The sequence below is a fragment of the Gigantopelta aegis genome, chromosome 6, assembly GCF_016097555.1.
Source record: "Gigantopelta aegis isolate Gae_Host chromosome 6, Gae_host_genome, whole genome shotgun sequence".
NCBI lineage: Eukaryota > Metazoa > Mollusca > Gastropoda > Neomphalida > Peltospiridae > Gigantopelta > Gigantopelta aegis.
The window spans coordinates 41,509,833-41,530,446 of NC_054704.1; the positions used below are offsets into that span (position 1 = coordinate 41,509,833).

Below are 20,614 nucleotides of genomic sequence, written 5' to 3' on the forward strand. Positions count from 1 at the left end.
TTCTACTACATCACAAGTATTAGAATATACAGTGTAGCAAAATAATTCGCACGAAAAGCTAAAGAACAAAACAAGAATAAAAGTTGTAAATTAGTGGTAAGCTGTCTCCACGACCTTTTTCATCATCATCTGTCAGGCCGGTGGTTCGTCGTAAGATGTTCCAGGTTCAAACTGATAAGGCATTATTTGTTGTGTTGCACAAATATTAGTCCAGTCGTCATTACTACACTATTCATCATCGAAAGAAGAATCGCATGATCAATGAGCTTGGCAGTCGCTGTCGGTCCCACTTTCGCTTGCGCTGGAAGTCATCTCGTGGTAGGTTTCAGTGAAGCGCGTTCCCTTCGTGACGTCACGGCTATTTACAGGCAAATGTTTTTACCGAGAATTTTACTCGGTCGTTTCCGGCAGTGTTCTACGGGAGTGATGTTTTAATACTTTTATGGGGCATTTTCGTAATTATTGATTTTACCTATCGGTGTAAAATATTATTGCAATGAATTAAGAAAGCATTTAATTATGGAATTTGAAATTTTAGTGTATGGTCTGGCACAGCACTTTAACACTCTTTCATATGAAACGAGAGGACCACATGAAACAATTAAATACTTAAAGAATGGCAGACAATATTTAAAGTAATGTATGGACTGAAGCAACATCAACTAGCAATATATAATTTTAACAACATCTTTAGCTATAGTTAAAGTTAAAGTTTGTTTTACTTAATGACACCACTAGAGCACATTGCATACTTTGAAGCAAATTTAGAAAGAAAAGGAGAGGTACATTTATTTAATGACATTTGAGCACAATTTAAATTACAGCTATTTGAGAGAGACAGAGAGAGAGAGAGAGAGAGAGAGAGAGAGAGAGAGAGAGAGAGAGAGAGAGAGAGAGACAGAGGGAAGGCAAGAGAGAGGGAGAAAGGGGGATATATAGAGGGGGAAAGAAAGGGAGAGGGAGAGAGAGGGAGGGATGGAGAGAAGAGAGCGATAGAGCGGAGAAAGAGGGAGAAAGGGAAAGAGAGAAGGAGAGAAAGAAAAGAGGGAGAGAGAGGCAATGAGAGAGGGAGGGAGAAGAAAGAGATATATAGAGAGAAGGAGAGGAGAAGAGAGAGATGGAGTTGGGGGGGGGGGGACCTGCTGCCACTGTGTAGAACACTTCTACTGATAAAGCAGCAAGGGGCATTTCATGTGCTCTTTTCTATATGTTGTACAGCACATACCATAGCCTCAGTGGTGGGGCAGAAAAACCCCTGAGTCCACTGAAAACAATTGACCTTGCCACCTATTGCACCTCAGGCAAGTGCTCTACCACTGAGCTACATCCCACCAGTTAAACTTACAAGATTAGTACTTAACACAACAATGTAACAAGCATTTTGCTAAAGCAATACATTCCCCTTATGGGCCCAACTAATTTTTGTATATTCAAAGTTCAAGGGTCATAACAAAAAAAAGTAAATTTCGATGACAATCAAACTTGGTCTGTAAATGTATATGATAAGGTTATACCAAAAATAATTTTTAGCCATTGCGAAAAAATTTACGGAAAACTATATGTGGGACAGATGGACAGATGGACAAGACAGACAGAGAGACAGAAAGACAGACAGACAGACAGACAGACAGACAGACAGAAGGATGGAGATGGGTCTTAGTGAAATCTTGATACATTATCCAAATGAAGTATCCTAATCTATCAGTTACATGCATAAATTCTCTTTGAACAAGAATACATTTTAGACAAGCATAAATAATTCTCCACAGACATCAAAAAGAAAGATTTTAGATACTAATTATCATAGTATAGATGGACCTTGTACATCTGGTTTCCTATGGCTCCACATAAATGTCAGTCCAAAGCATGCAATTTTAATATTCCTAAGTTTCTGATTTTTTACTTCTTTTTTTTTCAAAGATATATTTTGTCATAAATGTTATACCATAAACAACCCTTCTCATTTGTAAAAAAATTATGAAAAGTTTCAGAATTTTTTAAAGTTACAATGAGCAATATTTTCATTAAAAAAATTGACGTAATATACACTTCTTATAATGTTAAAGAATTTTATCCAGGAATACTTGAAATTTATAAAATGAAAACAATTAATGTTAGTTTACAGAATATTACCCAATAATATGGGATATTTGAAATTTATAAAATGAAAACAATTAAGATTAGTTTACAGTATATTACCCAATAATAAATTATGGGCCAATCCTTAATAGTTGTTAATTAGTCACAAAACACACCAACTTGCTAGACCATGGAGGGATCGACAAACAGATGAATGGATGGACGGATAGATGGACATAGTGTCGACTAGCCTAAGTTGGGTGTCTAGTGATTAATATGGAAGTCTAATCTGTGTTGTTTCTAACTAGTTTCATTCCACTCTAACTACTTAATGTTACCTTTGAGGAATTTGGTAGCTAGAAAGAGTTGAAACCTTTTAAGTATGATTTTTAGATCACCATGCAAAAGTCTCTATGGAATGAAGTATGTTATTAATGTGAAAACAAAAAAGAAAAGCATTATACAAAAATATTGAACACAAAATTCCTTTGTTCTTTATTTCTCACCTGTGTTTATGGAACTTTGAAGTAAAGTGAAACCTGAAGGGTGTTCAAGAGAGTGAGCATTTTGAAGCACTGGCAATCAAATCAGTATACATTATATTGAATTGATGATGAGCGCTCACTCTTCTGAACATTGCTACTGTTAAAGTGGCAACCTCTATTGAGCAACCACCTGTCTAAAGATGCTATAAACTGACCTGTATTAAGCAGCCACTTGTGTTAAGATGTCATCTTTGTAGTTTACCAAATCAACTTACATTAGAAATTGACCTGTCCTGAACAAACACCTGTATAAAGAAGTCACTTTTTGAATATTCTTAACTGGCTGCTTACTACAGGTTCCACTATATGGACTTAAGGCTCAAACTTAAGAGTCAAGATAACAAGCAGCCGTGACCATTTAACTTATTCTTTTAAGTTGGAAAGTTAATGTTAGCATTTTAAAAAACCCCAGAAACAATCAAATTATGGCAGTGTTAAAAGTTATTTCAGTTTGAGCCCAAGTTATTGATTATAAAAGGTCGTTTTTAGTACAAGGTCTGGAGCACATAATAAAGTTAGTAGAAACTTGAAAAAAAGTTAATATTATTGGAAGAGCCATTTGATATGCTTTGTTTCTTATTTCTGATAGCCAACATATCTACATGTATTTTTACTTCTTTATTTTCCGTTATAATTATTTTGTTCATTATGGATATCAAATCAATAAAATCCAAACTGTTTTTTTCTTGCTATGATTTGTTTTAAATAAACAAAAAGTCAAATAAGACTGAGCTACATGTGTACTTCATTGCCATAAAATATATCAAAGGTCCAAAATGCTATATCAATCCAAATTGGCAAATAAAGTCATCTTAAATAATCAAAATATTGACCAAAATCTGAATAAATGTCATTCATATGGACCAAATGCCATATGTTAGCAAGTTGCTAAATCAAATAGCCAATATTAAAAGAACTAAACATCCAAAAGGTCCAAAATGCTACACAGGCTAAGTGGCAATAATAATGCGAATATCAAACATTATTATGGTACTCACGGAATATTAGACATGGTTACCATGTTATTTATAAATACACTACATGATAAAAGTAGATATCAACAGCTTACCTGAGCTAAACAGAGCATAGAATGAATAACAATAAATGAAGAAAGCTTTCAGCAGGCTAGTTATTAAGTTAGTACTAGTATAGCATGAAGCACACCAAGATGAAAACAAACTTACTTGTGGGCTCATCTGTACAGGAAGAAACAACAACTTAAAATGATAACTAGGCCACATTTAAACATGCTTTGTAATATGGTCATATTCAGTAAAAAAATAAAAAAATACAAAAACAAATACAGAAAAATAAATGTACTTGGTGCACAAACATTCTGTGTATTATATAAATTGCAGTGATTAACTCATTGTAAGTAAACAGAATAGAAGCAGGGAACCACAACTTAACCAATTGCAATAAGCCATTTTTTGGTCTGATTTTTATTTTTTCAGTTTTAAAAGTAATCAGTAAAATAAATAAAAATAGCCGAAACAAATTAACAAAATAAAGTATTTCGTTTTGAAAAAAGCAGAAAATTACAAGACAGACGAGGCTGTTTTCAAAACTACTAGAAATAGATTTTATTGTTTTTACTTTTTAAATGTCTGTTTAACATCATTCTGTATTTTGAAACTGATATAATGTTAATTAATTTTAAACATTATTATGTTGATGAAAACATATCTAATAAAATACTATCTATCCAACATATAAAGTATGTCCTGTAATACACTATACTAAATAAAATAGTATTACTTGCTAAAATGATATACAGGGCAACAATGAATTTTCACAATCATAGTTCCTTAATATGGCTGTATGAGAAATGTTTTCAAGAACACAAATATTTTGAATATATCACCAACAATTTCAGAGCAAATTCCTTTCCTCCTCCCCTGTAAAGTGCTATCCCATATGTATATGCCAGCATATTAACAACTTTGAAACATTGGTTCATATCAGACCTGTTAACAAATAGCATGTTCAGTAAGATCAAAGTTCAATCAGACTTGTCAAATAATACACTTTTTAAAATGGAAAATGTCAAGAAATATCTGAGATTTAATAAAATAGTTTTCATATTTCCACCCTCAACATATGATCATTTGAGTGACAAATCCCAATAAAATAAGAATAAAGAAATAAATTGATGAAAGCAGTTGCTACTAACTACAAGTTGAAACCATAAAAACAAAGGTATCACCTTCAAACTGTAACACACAATCAGTGGCGTATCTATGGAAAATAGCGCCTATGGCAAGCAATGAAAGTACACCCCTGTCCAAATATCTGACACCCATTTTTTAGATAACGTCCGACTTTAACAGAAACTACTCAGTGACGCCCCCTTTCAAGTGGCACCCAGGGAACGTGCCATACCTGCCATACCCTAGGTACGCCACTGTACTAAATGCAGGTGCAACAATCTTCTATTTTCAGTATTTCATGTTTGAAATTTAAATAGTTCCTGTTTTTTACCTGGGAAGAGTTTTTGTATGACTGCTTTGGCCTTCTTGGTGGTTGGTACATACATGAACTTGTGGATATTGCTGATCATGTGGGTACCGACAAGCACAAATCGTCCAAAGCTGCGGCAATCCACACACCGAATTGTGATGGGTGGGCAGTAGAGTTCATTTTCAGGAAGTTCCTGGGTAAAAGTAAACCAAAACAAAATGTATATACGTGTATTATCATGAGAGAAAAAATGTGAAACTAAAATGCATCCTAAGACAATTTTTAAAAATAGGCACAAACAGCGTAATCTTCTATAATTATTTTCAGTTATAATTTCATTTCAGCCATGTCTTTCCTTTTTTCAGTATAATTGCAATGAGAAATAGGAGTGCTTGCAATGTGCGAGTTACTTTTTTTGTTTAATAAGATACTTGGTGTTACAAATGATCTCGATAGTGACAGCAGAACCCAATTGCTGTCATATATGTCACTCCTATAAGAATTTTCCCAAAGACAGAACAGTATAAAACACAGCTTTTGATTTAGCAGTAGTGAAGCATTGGTTGGAATGGGGAAAATGTCAATGTGTTATTCTAATGACACACATTCTGTCCCGGACCCAGTCACTGGCTAAGTCAGAGATTGTGCTTTAACCTCCCACAACATATTGAATATCCCACAACCTCCTGTCCAAGAATTAGAAAATTTGTTTCTAATTTTCATTATTATTCATACTTACCTAGTGCTAGCACAACAAATATGCTATTCAACCTGAGTCATACCTACACACTGCAGAATTCTCTCCCTTGCCAGATATGCTCAATGCTCATGGGCGGATCCAAGGGGGGGGACCAGGGGGACGCGTCCCCCCCAAAAATTGTTCAAGTGCCCTCAAAATGTCCAAGTGCCCTTTTTGTCTGTAGAATTTTTTTTTTTTTAAGTAAACAATAATTATATTGTAGATAAATGAAATCAAGATTTTCGTGTACATGCGCAAGCTTGCAGATATGTGTCTGTGTTATTGAGTCTCATTGGGGCCCCATTGAGGTTCTAATGCGAGTGACGCCAATTTACTTCATTATTGCTAGTATATTATGACGTAGAACTGTAGGAATTCATATTAATTGTAAATATCAAAACTTGTAGTAAGGTGCCCTTTTGATGAGTCAATGTGCCCTTCTTTTTTGGTCCCCCCCTAAAAATATTTCCTGGATCCGCCCATGATGCTATCCTTGCACGGGCTACCTGTAACTTCATTCTCGGTTCAAAGTTCAAAGCATTGCGCATATCCGGCAAGGGAGAGAATTCTGCAGTGTGTAGGTATGACTCAGGTTGAATAGCATATTTGTTGTGCTAGCACAGTAAGTTGAATAAGACTATACACATACACTAAAACCTCTCTAAACCAGACATTCTGTAAATCAGAACTCCCTCAAAACCAGATGTTTTTCATGGTCCTTTGTTTAATATCAGTACATAATGGTTAATTGGCCCTATGATTGCCTGGTTTAGAGATGTATATCACTGTATTAAAACAATTAATTTTAAAAACAGCTAGCTATGAGTAACTGACCACATCAAAATACTTGACTGGTACACTGAAGTTAGGGTTTTTCCTGGCGTTCTGAATGATGGAGGATGCCAGTATGTGACCTGCACACTCCACGTCGATCCGGGGGTGATCCACAGTCTGTAGCTGTACTCGCTTCAGATCCCGCACTCCCCAAAACAAAACCTGAAACAGTTGACATTTATCAACTTAAATACATTATATTACATAGCAGACATCATGTGTATACACTCTACATTGGTCCAGGGGGTGATCCACAGTCTGTAGCTGTACTCGCTTCAGATACCGCACTCCCCAGAACAAAACCTGAAACAGTTGACATTGATTATCACAAATACATTATATATCACATAGCTGACATCATGTGTATACACTCCACGTCAATCTGAACTCGCTTCAGTTACACTCTCCCCAAAACAAAACCTGAAACAGTTGTCATTTATCAACTTAAATACATTATATTACATAGCAGACATCATGTGTATACACTCTACATTGGTCCAGGGGGTGATCCACAGTCTGTAGCTGTACTCGCTTCAGATACCGCACTCCCCAGAACAAAACCTGAAACAGTTGACACTGATTATCACAAATACATTATATATCACATAGCTGACATCATGTGTATACACTCCATGTCAATCTGAACTCGCTTCAGTTACACTCTCCCCAAAACAAAACCTGAAACAGTTGACATTCATCACCATAGAAACACATTATACAACATACCTTGGTTTTTTTTAGTTGAATAAGAAATAATATATATGTATATAAATTTTGTTTACAACATCATATGTGCACAAATGTCTACAATCCATGTTTTATATATTATTTTATTATACTGTGGTAGCAGAAATATGTCTTTTGAGAAGTCATGACCTCCAATCAGCTGATCACACAGATTGTCATGTAAAAAGTGTGCACGTGGTTCTTTTGATTCATATACATATAATAGGAAAAATACATGCTGCCAATTCTTATAATTAATGTTAGCTGCTTAATTTAACAAAATATATATTTTAGTAATTTTGTTCAGCCTTGAATACGTTCGTAGTATTGTTTGTGTAAATTTCATTGATGGTTAAAAAGTTAGTTTGTTTTGTTTAACGACACCACTGGAGCACATTGATTAATTAAATATCAGCTATTGGATGTCAAACATTTGGTAATTCTGACTTGTAGTCATCAGAGAAAACCCGCTACATTTTTCATAATGCAGCAAGGGATCTTTTATATGCACTTTCCTACAGACAGAAAAGCACATACCACGGCCTTTGTCCAGTTGTGATGCACTGGTTGGAATGAGAACAAACCCCAATCAGCTGAATGGATCCAATGAGGAGGTTTCATCCTGCGATGCAAGCACCTCAAGCGAGCACTCAACCGACTGAGTTAAATCCAGACCCATTTAATAGATAGGAAGGAAATGTTTTATTTAATGACGCACTCAACACATTTTATTTACGGTTATATGGCATCGGACATATGGTTAAGGACTACACAGATATTGAAGGAGGTAACCCGCAGTCACCATTTCATGGGCTACTCTTTTCGACTGGCAGCAAGGGATCTTTTATATGCACCATCCCATAGACAGGATAGCACATACCACGACCCTTGATGTACCAGTCATGCATAGTTTCATTAATAAATAGCTAAATCAACAAGTGACCACCAGTCGTCAAGTGACTTTATCTTGCCTGACCTTAGGTGTGTGCATTTCCATGATTTGATTAGATATGTTGGAAGTCATGCTATCTGATTTTATTTCATTGATGTGTGGTGTAATAAATGAAAAATACTATACTCATTCCCTAAAGTTCCATTTATATTATAATTCATGTGTTTTCAATCATACATCACTTGCTTTTGGTCGTGAAAATTGAAAACACACTCATTATAATATAAATGGTCTCTCACGGGAACTCATGTAGTATCCGCTATATCCTTTAGACTTTATCTTGCACAAAGATACCATTTTGAATGCTCTAACAGTTTTGATATTAAGAATTACTCACTTCTATTCTGTGCTTGCTAAGGATTGGTCTTATTCCTTTTGGGACAGGCATGATGGGTCCTCGGTCCTTACCAAGATCAGGCAACTCCATTGGGGGCAAGTCCTGTCCACTGCGATCACCAAAGGGAGCCAACTGCAAATGGAAAACAATTTTCAATCATACCATGTTAACAAAAATGACAGAGTTATGAAAAACTAACATTTATAACCAAAAAAAATCACTTATTTTCAACTGGTGCTGTCAGTAATAAACAAATTACCAAAAACTGCTGCCAATTTTGTTTTAATTATTGTAAACAATTATTTTAGTTTGCAGACTATGTTTTGTATATTTATCTACATTTTATTTTGTGTTCTATATTTCAGTGTTATATTGCAGTAGGGTTAGTATTGTGGTTTTATAGAAATTTAATAATTATTATCTTTCTAGGGTGATATTAGTTTGTTAAGGAAAAATGTCATTCCATGCAATAGAATAAAACTGGAGCAATTTCTAACAATGGAATGCTACTGTTTTATTTATAACACCATAAACATTCAAGCACCTATGAAACAATTGATAATTCCTATTTTCTAAATAGTTTTGGACTCAAAAGCAAAACCATTTCAATGTTTACATATAATAAATAATAATGGTGTTACTTGTTGGAGTTCAAAACACTTGAAAATGTCAATATTTATTTAATTAGCACTATTGAAATTAATTTTTAAATAATTAATTCTGAATACATAAAATAATTATTACAGCTAAACAAAGATGTGCATTGTCACTGCAAACATATGTAATGAAATTGTGCAAAGCCTATGTTGCCAATTAATTTGTATTAGAAGCTTTGAAAAGAAAAGGAGAGAAAGAGAGAAAAAGAAACAGAGAGAGAGACACAGAGAGAGAGAGAGAGAGAGAGAGAGAGAGAGAGAGACAGAGAGAGAGACAGAGAGAGAGACAGAGAGGCAGAGACAGACAGAGACAGACAGAGACAGAGACAGAGAGTCAGAGAATATATATACAGCAAACAGATCTAAAAATGCAAGATAATGGAAAATTTAAATGATACAGAAATTTATAAACAGAGAAAAGAAAACACAAAGAAAAATATCCACCCAAAACTATCACTTAATTAAGCCAGCAAAGAAAGTAAACAGGTTGTACACACTGTTTAACAAAGTAGTATTGAATATAATGACACTGCAATACATTAATTCATAAGCAACTGTCAGGTGGAATATAACTGTGACACTAAGTCTGGGACGTAGCCAGAGAGGGAAAAATACTGAGGCAAACCCAGACCTGTAAAATAAATATCAGTGTCATGGGAAAAATTAAATAAATCTGGGGAAATTCCAGACGAGGCACGCGCCTCATCTGCCTCATGCTAGCTATGCCATTGCACTTGGTCTACAGAGTGAAAAGAGAAACCTACAGCTCATATACATAGGCTACTCTTCATTTAGTAAAATTTGATTTTAAACATTCAGTTTTGTGTGTTCAACAAACGTTACTATTTTTGGTTTATGTGTGGATAAGCAAATTTACATGTAGACAATAAAACCAAGGCTGGATCCAGCAACTTATAACAGCATTTTGCCTTGAATCAGGAATAATGTAGAATTTTGCAAAACTATCGCTGTAACAATGGCACAAGCAAATGTTGAATGTCCAGTTATGGTTCATAACTGAGTGGAGATGTTTCCAAAAGAAAATAGCATATATAATAGATGAACCTACCATGCAGGGCATATGTGTAATTACCTCCTTTCCATAAAAGGGCATAAATTTGGATATCTTAATTGGAAAAAAAGAAGTGTTGTATTTGATGGATATAGTGATGCCAAGAGTGAAGCAGAATCACAAAGCAATGAAATCACAGTCTAAAGAGATCATGCTTACAGACAATATGCCAATTAGTATTCATTTGAAGGATTCCCATATTATGAAAATAATAAAGCCAGGTTTATTTAGCCTCTGACTGGTCTTCTGGAACATGGTGACATATGCATGAAATATGCAGTAATGGATGCCGATACACTGATTGAGTGAATGGAAATGAAGCTGTCAGCCTACAATGATGTCATCAAGGTGGTAATAGATGTAGATGTCTTCTTCTGATATAACTGTTGAAGTCAGACAACCAATTCTTTTTATTCAAATCTGAAGGTGTAAAATGTCTAGATGTTTTGTATCAGCAGTGTTCAATGATGCTACCAAACTCTTGTGGCAGTATGCTGTTCATGCATGCAGTGACTGGTTGTGAGACCACCTCTGTTATGTACAGACATGGCAAAATGAAAGTGTTTAACGTTCTTCAAAAGAATCCCAAATTGCTGCATTGGGTAAAGGTCTTCAGTAACCCGACCTCTTTGCAAAGTTCTGTGTCACCTGCAGGGGAAGATTTCCTGCTTGTCTTGTATGGTGCCACTAAGACCACAGTATTACGGAATAATCAGATATAAACAATTTATTAAAGCAGTTACAAACTGACCAATTCACAATAAGATACATTTAGCAGCCCTACTACCAACATCCTTCACAGCAATGCAACATTCATTTCGAGTTTACCAACAGTGGTTAGGAGTGGCACTGCCACCAACTGATTGGGACTGAGAATTGGTAAATGGACATCTGCCCCGGCTCTTACATACCAGCTTCCTGCACCACAAAATATTAACTCTCCTTTTATGCAACTGCAAAAGTGGTTGTGAGTGATCATGTGGCTGTAAGAAGGCAGGTTTGTTTTGTTTAATTCTATGTGGCTACTGCTGTAGAAGTGGCTGCTGCAATTGGGAAAATTCAGCTGTTTATGAACCAGACATTGATGGGAATGACAATTTTGGTGTACATAGGAAGAAGATAATGAAGATGATTTCAATCGTGACCAGGTAGAACTTGAGGATGAAGCATCCTTTGATTTTAACATTCAGTGCTGAAGATACTGCTCTGGACAAGATGACTATTCATATTATGATAAATTAAACCTTGCATTAAAAACTGACAATCAATGAAAACATTCAGTATAACCTAAGATGAATAGGACAACACAAGATATTATATGCCAGGACATGTTACCATCTTGCAATGTGGGCTGATGTTCCCAAACAAACAAACAAATAAAGCTGAACAGACACATAGAATAGATATGTCATGTTTTATTAATATTTTGTCCTTTTTTGTTAATATTCCAAGAAAATATTATCATTAAAACCAACCTGATGTCATAATGACAATGTGATGCATAATGACATCATCATCTGACTAGGTGTCAAAATTATCAAATGTTTGACATTCAATAGTTGATGATTAATTTTTCCTATGTTATTGTTATTTTTCTGTGAGAATGTTAGACCTATCATTCATAACAGTGAGTTTCATCACCAAAGTCAACACTCTTGACAGAACCATCAAGACAACAAAGACAAACAATAAAGTTAGGTAAAAAACACACAGGTAGGACAATAACACAAAATAACAAAAATAGGTAGGCAATCACAAAAAACTAAGTAAACACAAAACCCCAGGAAGGGACAAAAATAGGTTGGTAATAACAAAATGATAGGTAGGTAATCACAAAATATACAGGTAGATAATTTAACAAAAAACCAGGTAGGTAATCACAAAAACACAGGTGGGTATTGAATCACAAAAACACAGGTGGGTAATAACAAAATAACAGGCTGGTAAACACAAGAACACAGATAGGTACATGTACATGTAATGACAAAATCACAGGTTGGTGATGACAAAAACACAGGTAGGCGACAAAACAAGCACAGGTAGGTGACAAGACAAGCACAGATAGGTGACAAGACAAGCACAGGTAGGTGACAAGACAAGCACAGGTAGGTGACAAAACAAGCACAGGTAGGTGACAAGACAAACACAGGTACATATAGGTGGAAGGAAATGTTCTATTTAAGGATGCACTCAACACATTTTATTTACGGTTATGTGGCGTGAGACATATGGTTATGGACCACACAGATATTGAGATAGGAAACCTGCTATCGCCACTTCATGGGCTACTCTTTTTGATTAGCAGCAAGGGATCTTTTATATGCACCATCCCACAGACAGGACAGCACATACCACAACCTTTGATATACCAGTCATGGTGCACTGGCTGGAATGAGAAATAGCCCAATGGGAGCACAGGTAGGTGACAAGACAAACACAGGTAAGTGACAAGACAAACACAGTAAGGTGGCAAGACAAACACAGGTAAGTGACAAGACAAACAACAGGTAGGTGACAAGACAAACACAGGTAGGTGACAAGACAACACAGGTAGGTGACAAGACAAACACAGGTACTGTAGAGGAATAATACAGTACAGGTAAAGCTACAAAAGAAGACAAAAGTGACAACACAACACAGGTAAGCAGCAGGTAAGAATGATATACCCAGAGAGACTTCCTGGCATACGATGGTAACTCATAGGCAATCTGCAGGTCCTTCTCATCAAAGGGGTACTATACACACAATCACAAAAGCAGGGTCAGGTCTAGGTACAACACAAATCTCACTAAGGCACAGTGGGATGTTACTGAAGGTGCAGTCACACTGTTCAACTTGCAGTAATGATTAATAGTAAGGTTTTGCAACATACAATCACAATGTATTAAAAAAGGAAGAAGATTGAAATGTTAGTCACATACTCAATGTTGGAACTATTTTGTATGAAACCAAATTTGTAGATGGGAGTTTTGAGAGAAAATAGTTCCATAATTACGTGTACATATACCTGAAATGATTATAACTGGTCTTATTTCAAACTACTAACCAAACAACCAACCAAACTGTATGACATAAATACTTTTTACACTAATATTGTCTTCTTTGTTTTTAATGCCATACATGTTACAAACAATAGCCTTTGCATTGATTTGTTCATTACTGATTATTTGATCTTTAAAAACATTTATAAAAAAAAAAGGCTCAGTAATAATTGAAAACTTATTGCTTATTAACATCCCATTTATTGCTTATTAACATCCCACTGAGCAAACTAGCAATAATAACAATAGCATCAAGCAGCTAATGTGAAAAGGAAAAACTGTTATTTATTAATGAACACGAAGCAGTTTTATTAGTAATTAGTTCACATTTAGTAGAATTAATAATACAGAACAATTTTCAAAAAATAAAAATAAAACAATAAAGTAAATTCACCATTACAAATATAATACCAATTTTGATTGGTTCTTCATTACATACAATTTATCACTCAAATATTTGATTGATTTATCAGTTGACATTGAATTGGTTAAGTCTGACTGATTCTTTAAATGCACACAACTACCATACCAGCCTCAGTGGTGCAGTGGTTAAGCCATCGGACTACAGGCTGGTAGGTACAGGGTTCGCAGCCTGGTACTGGCTCAAACCCAGAGCGAGTTCTTAAGGGCTCAATGGGTAGGTGTAAGGCCACTACACCCTCTTCTCTTTCACTAAACACTAACCAACTAACAACTAACACACTATCCTGGACAGACAGCTCAGATTGCTGAGGTGTGTGCCCAGGACAGTGTGCTTGAACCTTAATTGGATATAAGCACGAAAATAAGTTGAAATGAAATAAATGGAACAACTACCATTCCAAAAAAACCCAACTAATTTGGATTGGTTCTTTTACTATGCATAGCTAAAATCCAAAATAGGAGTAATTTACTATTCAAAATAAAACACTACATTGGAATGGTTATTTCAAAATATACAACTAAAACTTCAAATGTGAATAATTTATCATTCAAAATAAAATATTTTTGATACATTCTCTTACTACAAACAACTAAAAGCTCAAATATTTGATTGTTTTTTTGACTATACACAACTAAAAGCTGAAATATTTGATTGTTTTTTTGACTATACACAACTAAAAGCTCAAATATTTGATTGTTTTTTTGACTATACACAACTAAAAGCTGAAATAATGTATTGATTCCTTTACTGCATACAACTAAAATTAAAGTTCCAATGTGAGCAAGCATTAACATTTGTGATTTCATAACTTAAAACTATGCATTAAAACTTTCTTTATTCAAGAGAACAAGCATTTTTTTCTTTAACAATCAATTAACTCAATAAAATTAATCACAAAGACTAGATCAAAGTTTCAGGTAGACAAACAAGCATGCAGGGCACACACATGCCTATAATATAACTAAATATGAAATCAAGATGCAGCATCTACACAAACATAATTAAAACTTCATAAAATAACATTTTCTAGCTTAATATTTATTTTATTAACTATAGCATACACAAGTTAAAAATATTATTAAAAATTAAAAACAAATTGCAGTAACATACACTAAGGTTCAGAAAATCATTAATTGGAAAATAAACGGTTAATACATTATTTATCATATGTCTAAGACAGAACTCTCTGGCAAAATCAGAGGTTGTGCCCATGACAAGCATGCTTAACAGTACTCTATTGGAAGCATGTCAAAGATTATTAAAAAAAGAAAGAAAGAAATGTTTTATTGAATGACACACTCAGCACATTGTATTTACGGTTATATAGAAAGAAATGTTTTATTTAACGACGCACTCAACACATTTTATTTACGGTTATATGGCATCAGACATATGGTTAAGGACCACACAGATTTTGAGAAGAAACCCGCTGTCGCCACTACATGGACTACTCTTTCCGATTAGCAGCAAGGGATCTTTTATTTGCACTTCCCACAGGCAGGATAGCACAAACCATGGCCTTTGTTGAACCAGTTATGGATCACTGGTCAGTGCAAGTGGTTTACACCTACCTACTGAGCCTTGCAGAGCACTCACTCAGGGTTTGGAGTTGGTATCTGGACGGTTATATAGCGTCAGACATATGGTTAAAGACCACACAGATATTGAGAGAGGAAGCCTGCTGTCGCCACTTCATAGGCTGCTCCTTTCAATTAGCAGCAAGGGATCTTTTATATGCCGACTGCACATTGAGCGAGCGCTGTACCACTGGTCCCGCCCCTCAAAGATTATTAACATATAAAGTGGATTCCTCTTTAAACTGCATGAGACACAAAAGATGCAGATTTAGTTTATCAAATTAGACAGTTTATTTAAAGGTTAGCATTATAATGAAGTAAAATTAAAACCAGACCAAAAACATGTTTTCGTTCCAGCCAGTGCACCATGACTGGTATATCAACGGTCATGGTATGTGCTATCCTGTCTGTGGGAGGGTGCATATGAAAGATATATATAAAAATTCCCAAATGTTTGATATCCAATAGACAATGATTAATAAGTCAATGTGCTCTAGTGGTGTCATTTAAAAAAAAAAAAAATCCAACAAAAAAATATGTTTTATCATGTTGAGTCAAATAAGGAGATAACATCAAGTATATTTTCAGTTCAGACCCTATTTTAATTTTCCAATCCTGTATTAAAAAAAAAACTATTTTGTCAAAAAGGAAAAAAAAAGGAAAGGTGGAAAGAATACATATATAAAATTTTATCTGGAACTGAAGGAGTAAATATAGTTGACCTATTTTGTTTGGGCTTACCAGTAATGATACCTTATTTTTCAGTATTATGGATTATTAATATGATTACCTGCAGTAGTTCAAATGTTGCCAAGAGTTCTCCGGCCCGATCTGGCCCCCGGTACACACTCCACCACTCCAGACGTGGGGGGAATTTGGGGGGACTGTAGTTCTCATCACTCAGCTTGACAAGAGGCTTACAGAGAGCTCGTCCAATAAACTCTGATTTACCCTGAAGTAAACATATATAAACACATATTACAGAGCTTGTTCAATGAACTCTGATTTACCCTATAAATATATAAACACATATTATGCAGTTTATTCAATGAACTTCAATTTACCCTGATGTAGAAATATATAAATACATATTATGCAGAGCTTGTCTAATAAATTCAGATTAACCCTAAGGTAAAAAAATGCAAACACCTATTATGACCTGCTTGTTCAATAAATTCAGATTTACCCTGAAGTAAAAACACATAAACACAATCATACTACAAAGAGCTCATCCAATATTTCACATTATTCTGAAGTATAAGAGCTTGTCCAGTAAACTCATATTTACCCTGAACTAAAACATCTAAGTCCATTTTGTAAAAAGTTCATCCAATGAACTCATATTTACCCTGAACTAAATCATCTAAGTACATTTTGTAAAAAGTTCATCCAATAGTCATATTTACCTTGAAGTAAAATATACAAACACATTTTTTAAAGAGTTTATCTAATAAACTCAGTTTTACCCTGAAGTAAAACGCCAAACCCTCGCAACCTACACCCATGATGTTTACCACTTTATCCTGGCCACATCAGTCTATAGATGTTATTACTCTACCCAAACTTCTGCTCTAAAGAATCCACCGATAATTAGACCATGTGTTTACCACTTTGACCTGGTCAAAGATCACCACTATGATGGTCGGTGGATCATCTACAATCACCCTCATCAGTCTATAGATGTTATTACTCTACCCAAACTTCTCATCTAAAGAATCCACCGATAATTAGACCATGTGTTTACCACTTTGACCTGGTCAAAGATCTCCACTATGATGGTCGGTGGATCATCTACAATCACCCTCATCAGTCTATAGATGTTATTACTCTACCCAAACCTCCCATTAAAGTATCCACCGATAATTAGACCATGTGTTTACCACTTTGTCCTGGTCAAAGATCTCCACTATGATGGTCGGTGGATCATCTACAATCTCCTCCATCAGGCCATAGATGTCCACCTCCTTGATGATAAGCATCTCATCCCAGGTTGGACTCAGTGTCTGCTCTATCACCTGAGTGCACACGCTCTGTTCTACAAATGCAATTCGTGCATATGGGTCCGATAGTCCTGATGCATCAGAACCAATCAGCTGTCGAGCCTGGTACATGTGAGCTCGTAACTGGAACGCTTGCTTCTCTGAAAGTAAAAAAAGAAACAGATTGGTATAACACAAGTAATTACTGGTTAACTATAATATATCAAGAGATGTACCTAGTCAGTGGCAGGAGTACAATTGTCTTGGAAAAAAAGAATTAATAAAAAATTGCACTTTTTAATTTTAGTGCCCGTTTTGTTGCAAAAGACCCTATATTACTGAGTCCCAATTCCGTTGTGTTTTTTTTGTTTCTTTTAAATCACAGAAACAGACATTTAAAAAAAAACCCCAGACCTGTCAACCTTTAGTCAAGAGAAAGCAGGATGTGTGTGTTAAAAAAGCAGTAGATTTTGTCAAAAAGCAGGAGATTTTTAAATGCACACGATTTAACACAAATCACAAGTTTTTGAAAATTATTACAATATGTTATATGAACACTACATAATGTCAAGTATACTTGTCAGCCTTAAATCTTGGCATTAAAAGATATATAAAAAATAATAATAATTTAAAAACAAATTGTATTAATTATTATTGTTACATGCATTATTATTTTTTACATTTAAATATTATTATGATTTAATACATATTTTTAAAAATAACTCTTTTATCCAAAAATGTTAAGAACATGAACAAGAAATTAAAACATTAATTAGTACATGTATATTTGAAAAAATCACAAACATAATACATGTATATAGATGATGATAATAAGAAGAATGGTGAAGCAGCGGTATTTCCATTTCAGTATGGGACTGCTTTGTTCCACACTTGCTGCCAGTAAAGCTAACTTGGTATTAACTGAGCCTGCAGTGCCTGCTGGGTATTCATCCCCCATTTGGGGTCATACATTTGGGAGACATATCCATAACGACACCCCATTCAGCCTAGTGGTGCATTCACTCTGGACTGGAGCCAAACTAGAATAAAAATCCCCCCATTACTTCAGTTGAGACACAAAGTCATAACCTATCAAGCTTTAATCTAAGGTTTAAACACTGAGATTGGTTCCCCACCCCATAGTTATTTTAGCATAAGTGTGGTCTTGTTTACATCCTTCATATTGTACTTCTTATGTCTATGGGTAGAGCAGGGCTTCTAGATTATGGTAGCCCCACTCCCATGGCTAGTGATATTCATTGTTGGGCTAGTAAATAACTAATATTTCCATGCATGATGGCTAGTGAAACAAAATAGTCAAATGTTGCAGTTAAGTCTATTTTGTAAATATGAATAGTCTACCCCCATCCCAACCTCCCAATATTACTGTTTTTAATCTGTAGCTCCCTCTTTAGGTGACATCTGATTATTACTATTATTATTTAGTAAAACTGTATTAACTTAAAGTAAAGTAGGGCTAGTGACTTTTTATCCATGGCTAGTAAACTGTTTAAATCACTGATCCCATGGCTAGTGGATTTTATCAAAATTCTAGAAGCCCTGGGTAGAGACAGGTTTCTTATCTAAATACCAACTTCAAACTAGAGTCAGTCATGAGAATTGAAGCTTTTTAAATAATGAATGTTTTGTTTGTTAGAATATAGGTCTCATTCTCAGAGTCTAAAACAAATACATCATAATGCTACCTTTGTAATGTATGAATGGAGGTGGCACAGACTGTGGTCTGGTAGCTGACTGTTTGAGAGCCTTTGTCTCCTCATAGCCTCCTGGCAAACCTTTGAGGTAGTCCTTCTTGTGTTTAGTCAGTCCAAGCCACAGAAACACCTGAAGTTTGGCCTGGATGTTCCATCCAGCTTGTCCCATGGCTTTCTTTCCTGGTAGCTAAACAACAAAAATCACATAACATAAACTAGAAATATCATTTTTGCATTAGGCCATTATAAACAGAAATCCTTGACTTTCAGTGTTTTCTCCCTGAGGATAAAGACTCCTCTCCATTTTTTTTTGATTGACCCCTCAAAATAATTATTTATCAATGTTTTGTATTTCCAATGTCCTGAAAACAAAGAAAGAAAGAAAGAAATAAAGAAATAAAGAAAGAAATCTCACCCCACTCCTTGCCCATTTTGAAAACATTTTGGATGAAAATATAGCAATTATAATGGTCTTAAATGTATGTAATTGTATTATAAAATACATGTATTTCAAACTAGTTTCCTTCATTGTGATATGTTTAATTAAAGAGGTTGAATTAAAGACATGAAAATAAAAGAAAATCTGTCTTTAAATTGTCTTTTAGTACCTTCAGTAACAATGTCTGGACTTTTCCACATTCCTTTCCTCTCTCCTCATCAACAATGGAGTAGAGGATGTCACGTGCACAGACTCGCTGGTAGGCAATCCGCTTGTTACCACTGATCAACCAGATGAACACATCAGGTAGGGCATGTTGGGGCTGAAACAACACAGAAACATAACATAATATGATTGAGATAAACACATCGGGCAGGGCATTTCAGGGCTGAAAAAACACAGAAACATAACATAATATGATTCAGATGAACACATCAGGTAGGGCATGTTGGGGCTGAAACAAGACAGAAACATAACATAACATAACATGATTAAGATAAACACATCGGGTAGGGCATGTTGGGGCTGAAACAACACATAAACATAAATAACATGATTCAGATAAACACATCGGGTAGGGCATGTTGGGGCTGAAACAACACATAAACATAATATAACATGCAGCTGAACACATCGGGTAGGGCATGTTGGGGTTAAACAACACAGAAACATAAATAACATGATTCAGATAAACACATCGGGTAGGGCATGTTGGGGTTGAAACAACACAGAAACATAATATAACATGATTCAGATGAACACATCTGGTAGGGCATGTTGGGGCTGAAACAACACATAAACATAATATAACATGATTCAGATGAACACATCGGGTAGGGCATGTTGGGGCTGAAACAAGACAGAAACATAACATAACATGATTCTGATGAACACATTGGGTAGGGCATGTTGGGGCTGAAACAAAACAGAAACATAATATAACATGATTCAGATGAACACATCAGACAGGGCATGCTGAGGCTGAAACAACACAGAAACATAACATGACATGATTCAGATAAATACATCGGGTAGGGCA

At 35.1% G+C, this 20,614-nt stretch overlaps 1 protein-coding gene across 1 annotated transcript in view; it reads right to left on the reverse strand.

The window, feature by feature from the left end:
* LOC121375112 (otoferlin-like) overlaps nucleotides 1–20,614 on the reverse strand; it is a 135,845-nt gene that overhangs the window by 91,241 nt on the left and 23,990 nt on the right. Inside the window, exons 12-18 of the mRNA XM_041502356.1 lie at nucleotides 19,745–19,897; nucleotides 19,128–19,323; nucleotides 17,323–17,582; nucleotides 16,233–16,394; nucleotides 8,673–8,804; nucleotides 6,658–6,819; nucleotides 5,106–5,277 (exon numbers count right to left, since the gene is read on the reverse strand). Of these exons, the coding sequence (XP_041358290.1) occupies nucleotides 5,106–5,277; nucleotides 6,658–6,819; nucleotides 8,673–8,804; nucleotides 16,233–16,394; nucleotides 17,323–17,582; nucleotides 19,128–19,323; nucleotides 19,745–19,897 (1,237 nt within the window). The remainder of the gene's footprint in view (nucleotides 1–5,105; nucleotides 5,278–6,657; nucleotides 6,820–8,672; nucleotides 8,805–16,232; nucleotides 16,395–17,322; nucleotides 17,583–19,127; nucleotides 19,324–19,744; nucleotides 19,898–20,614) is intronic.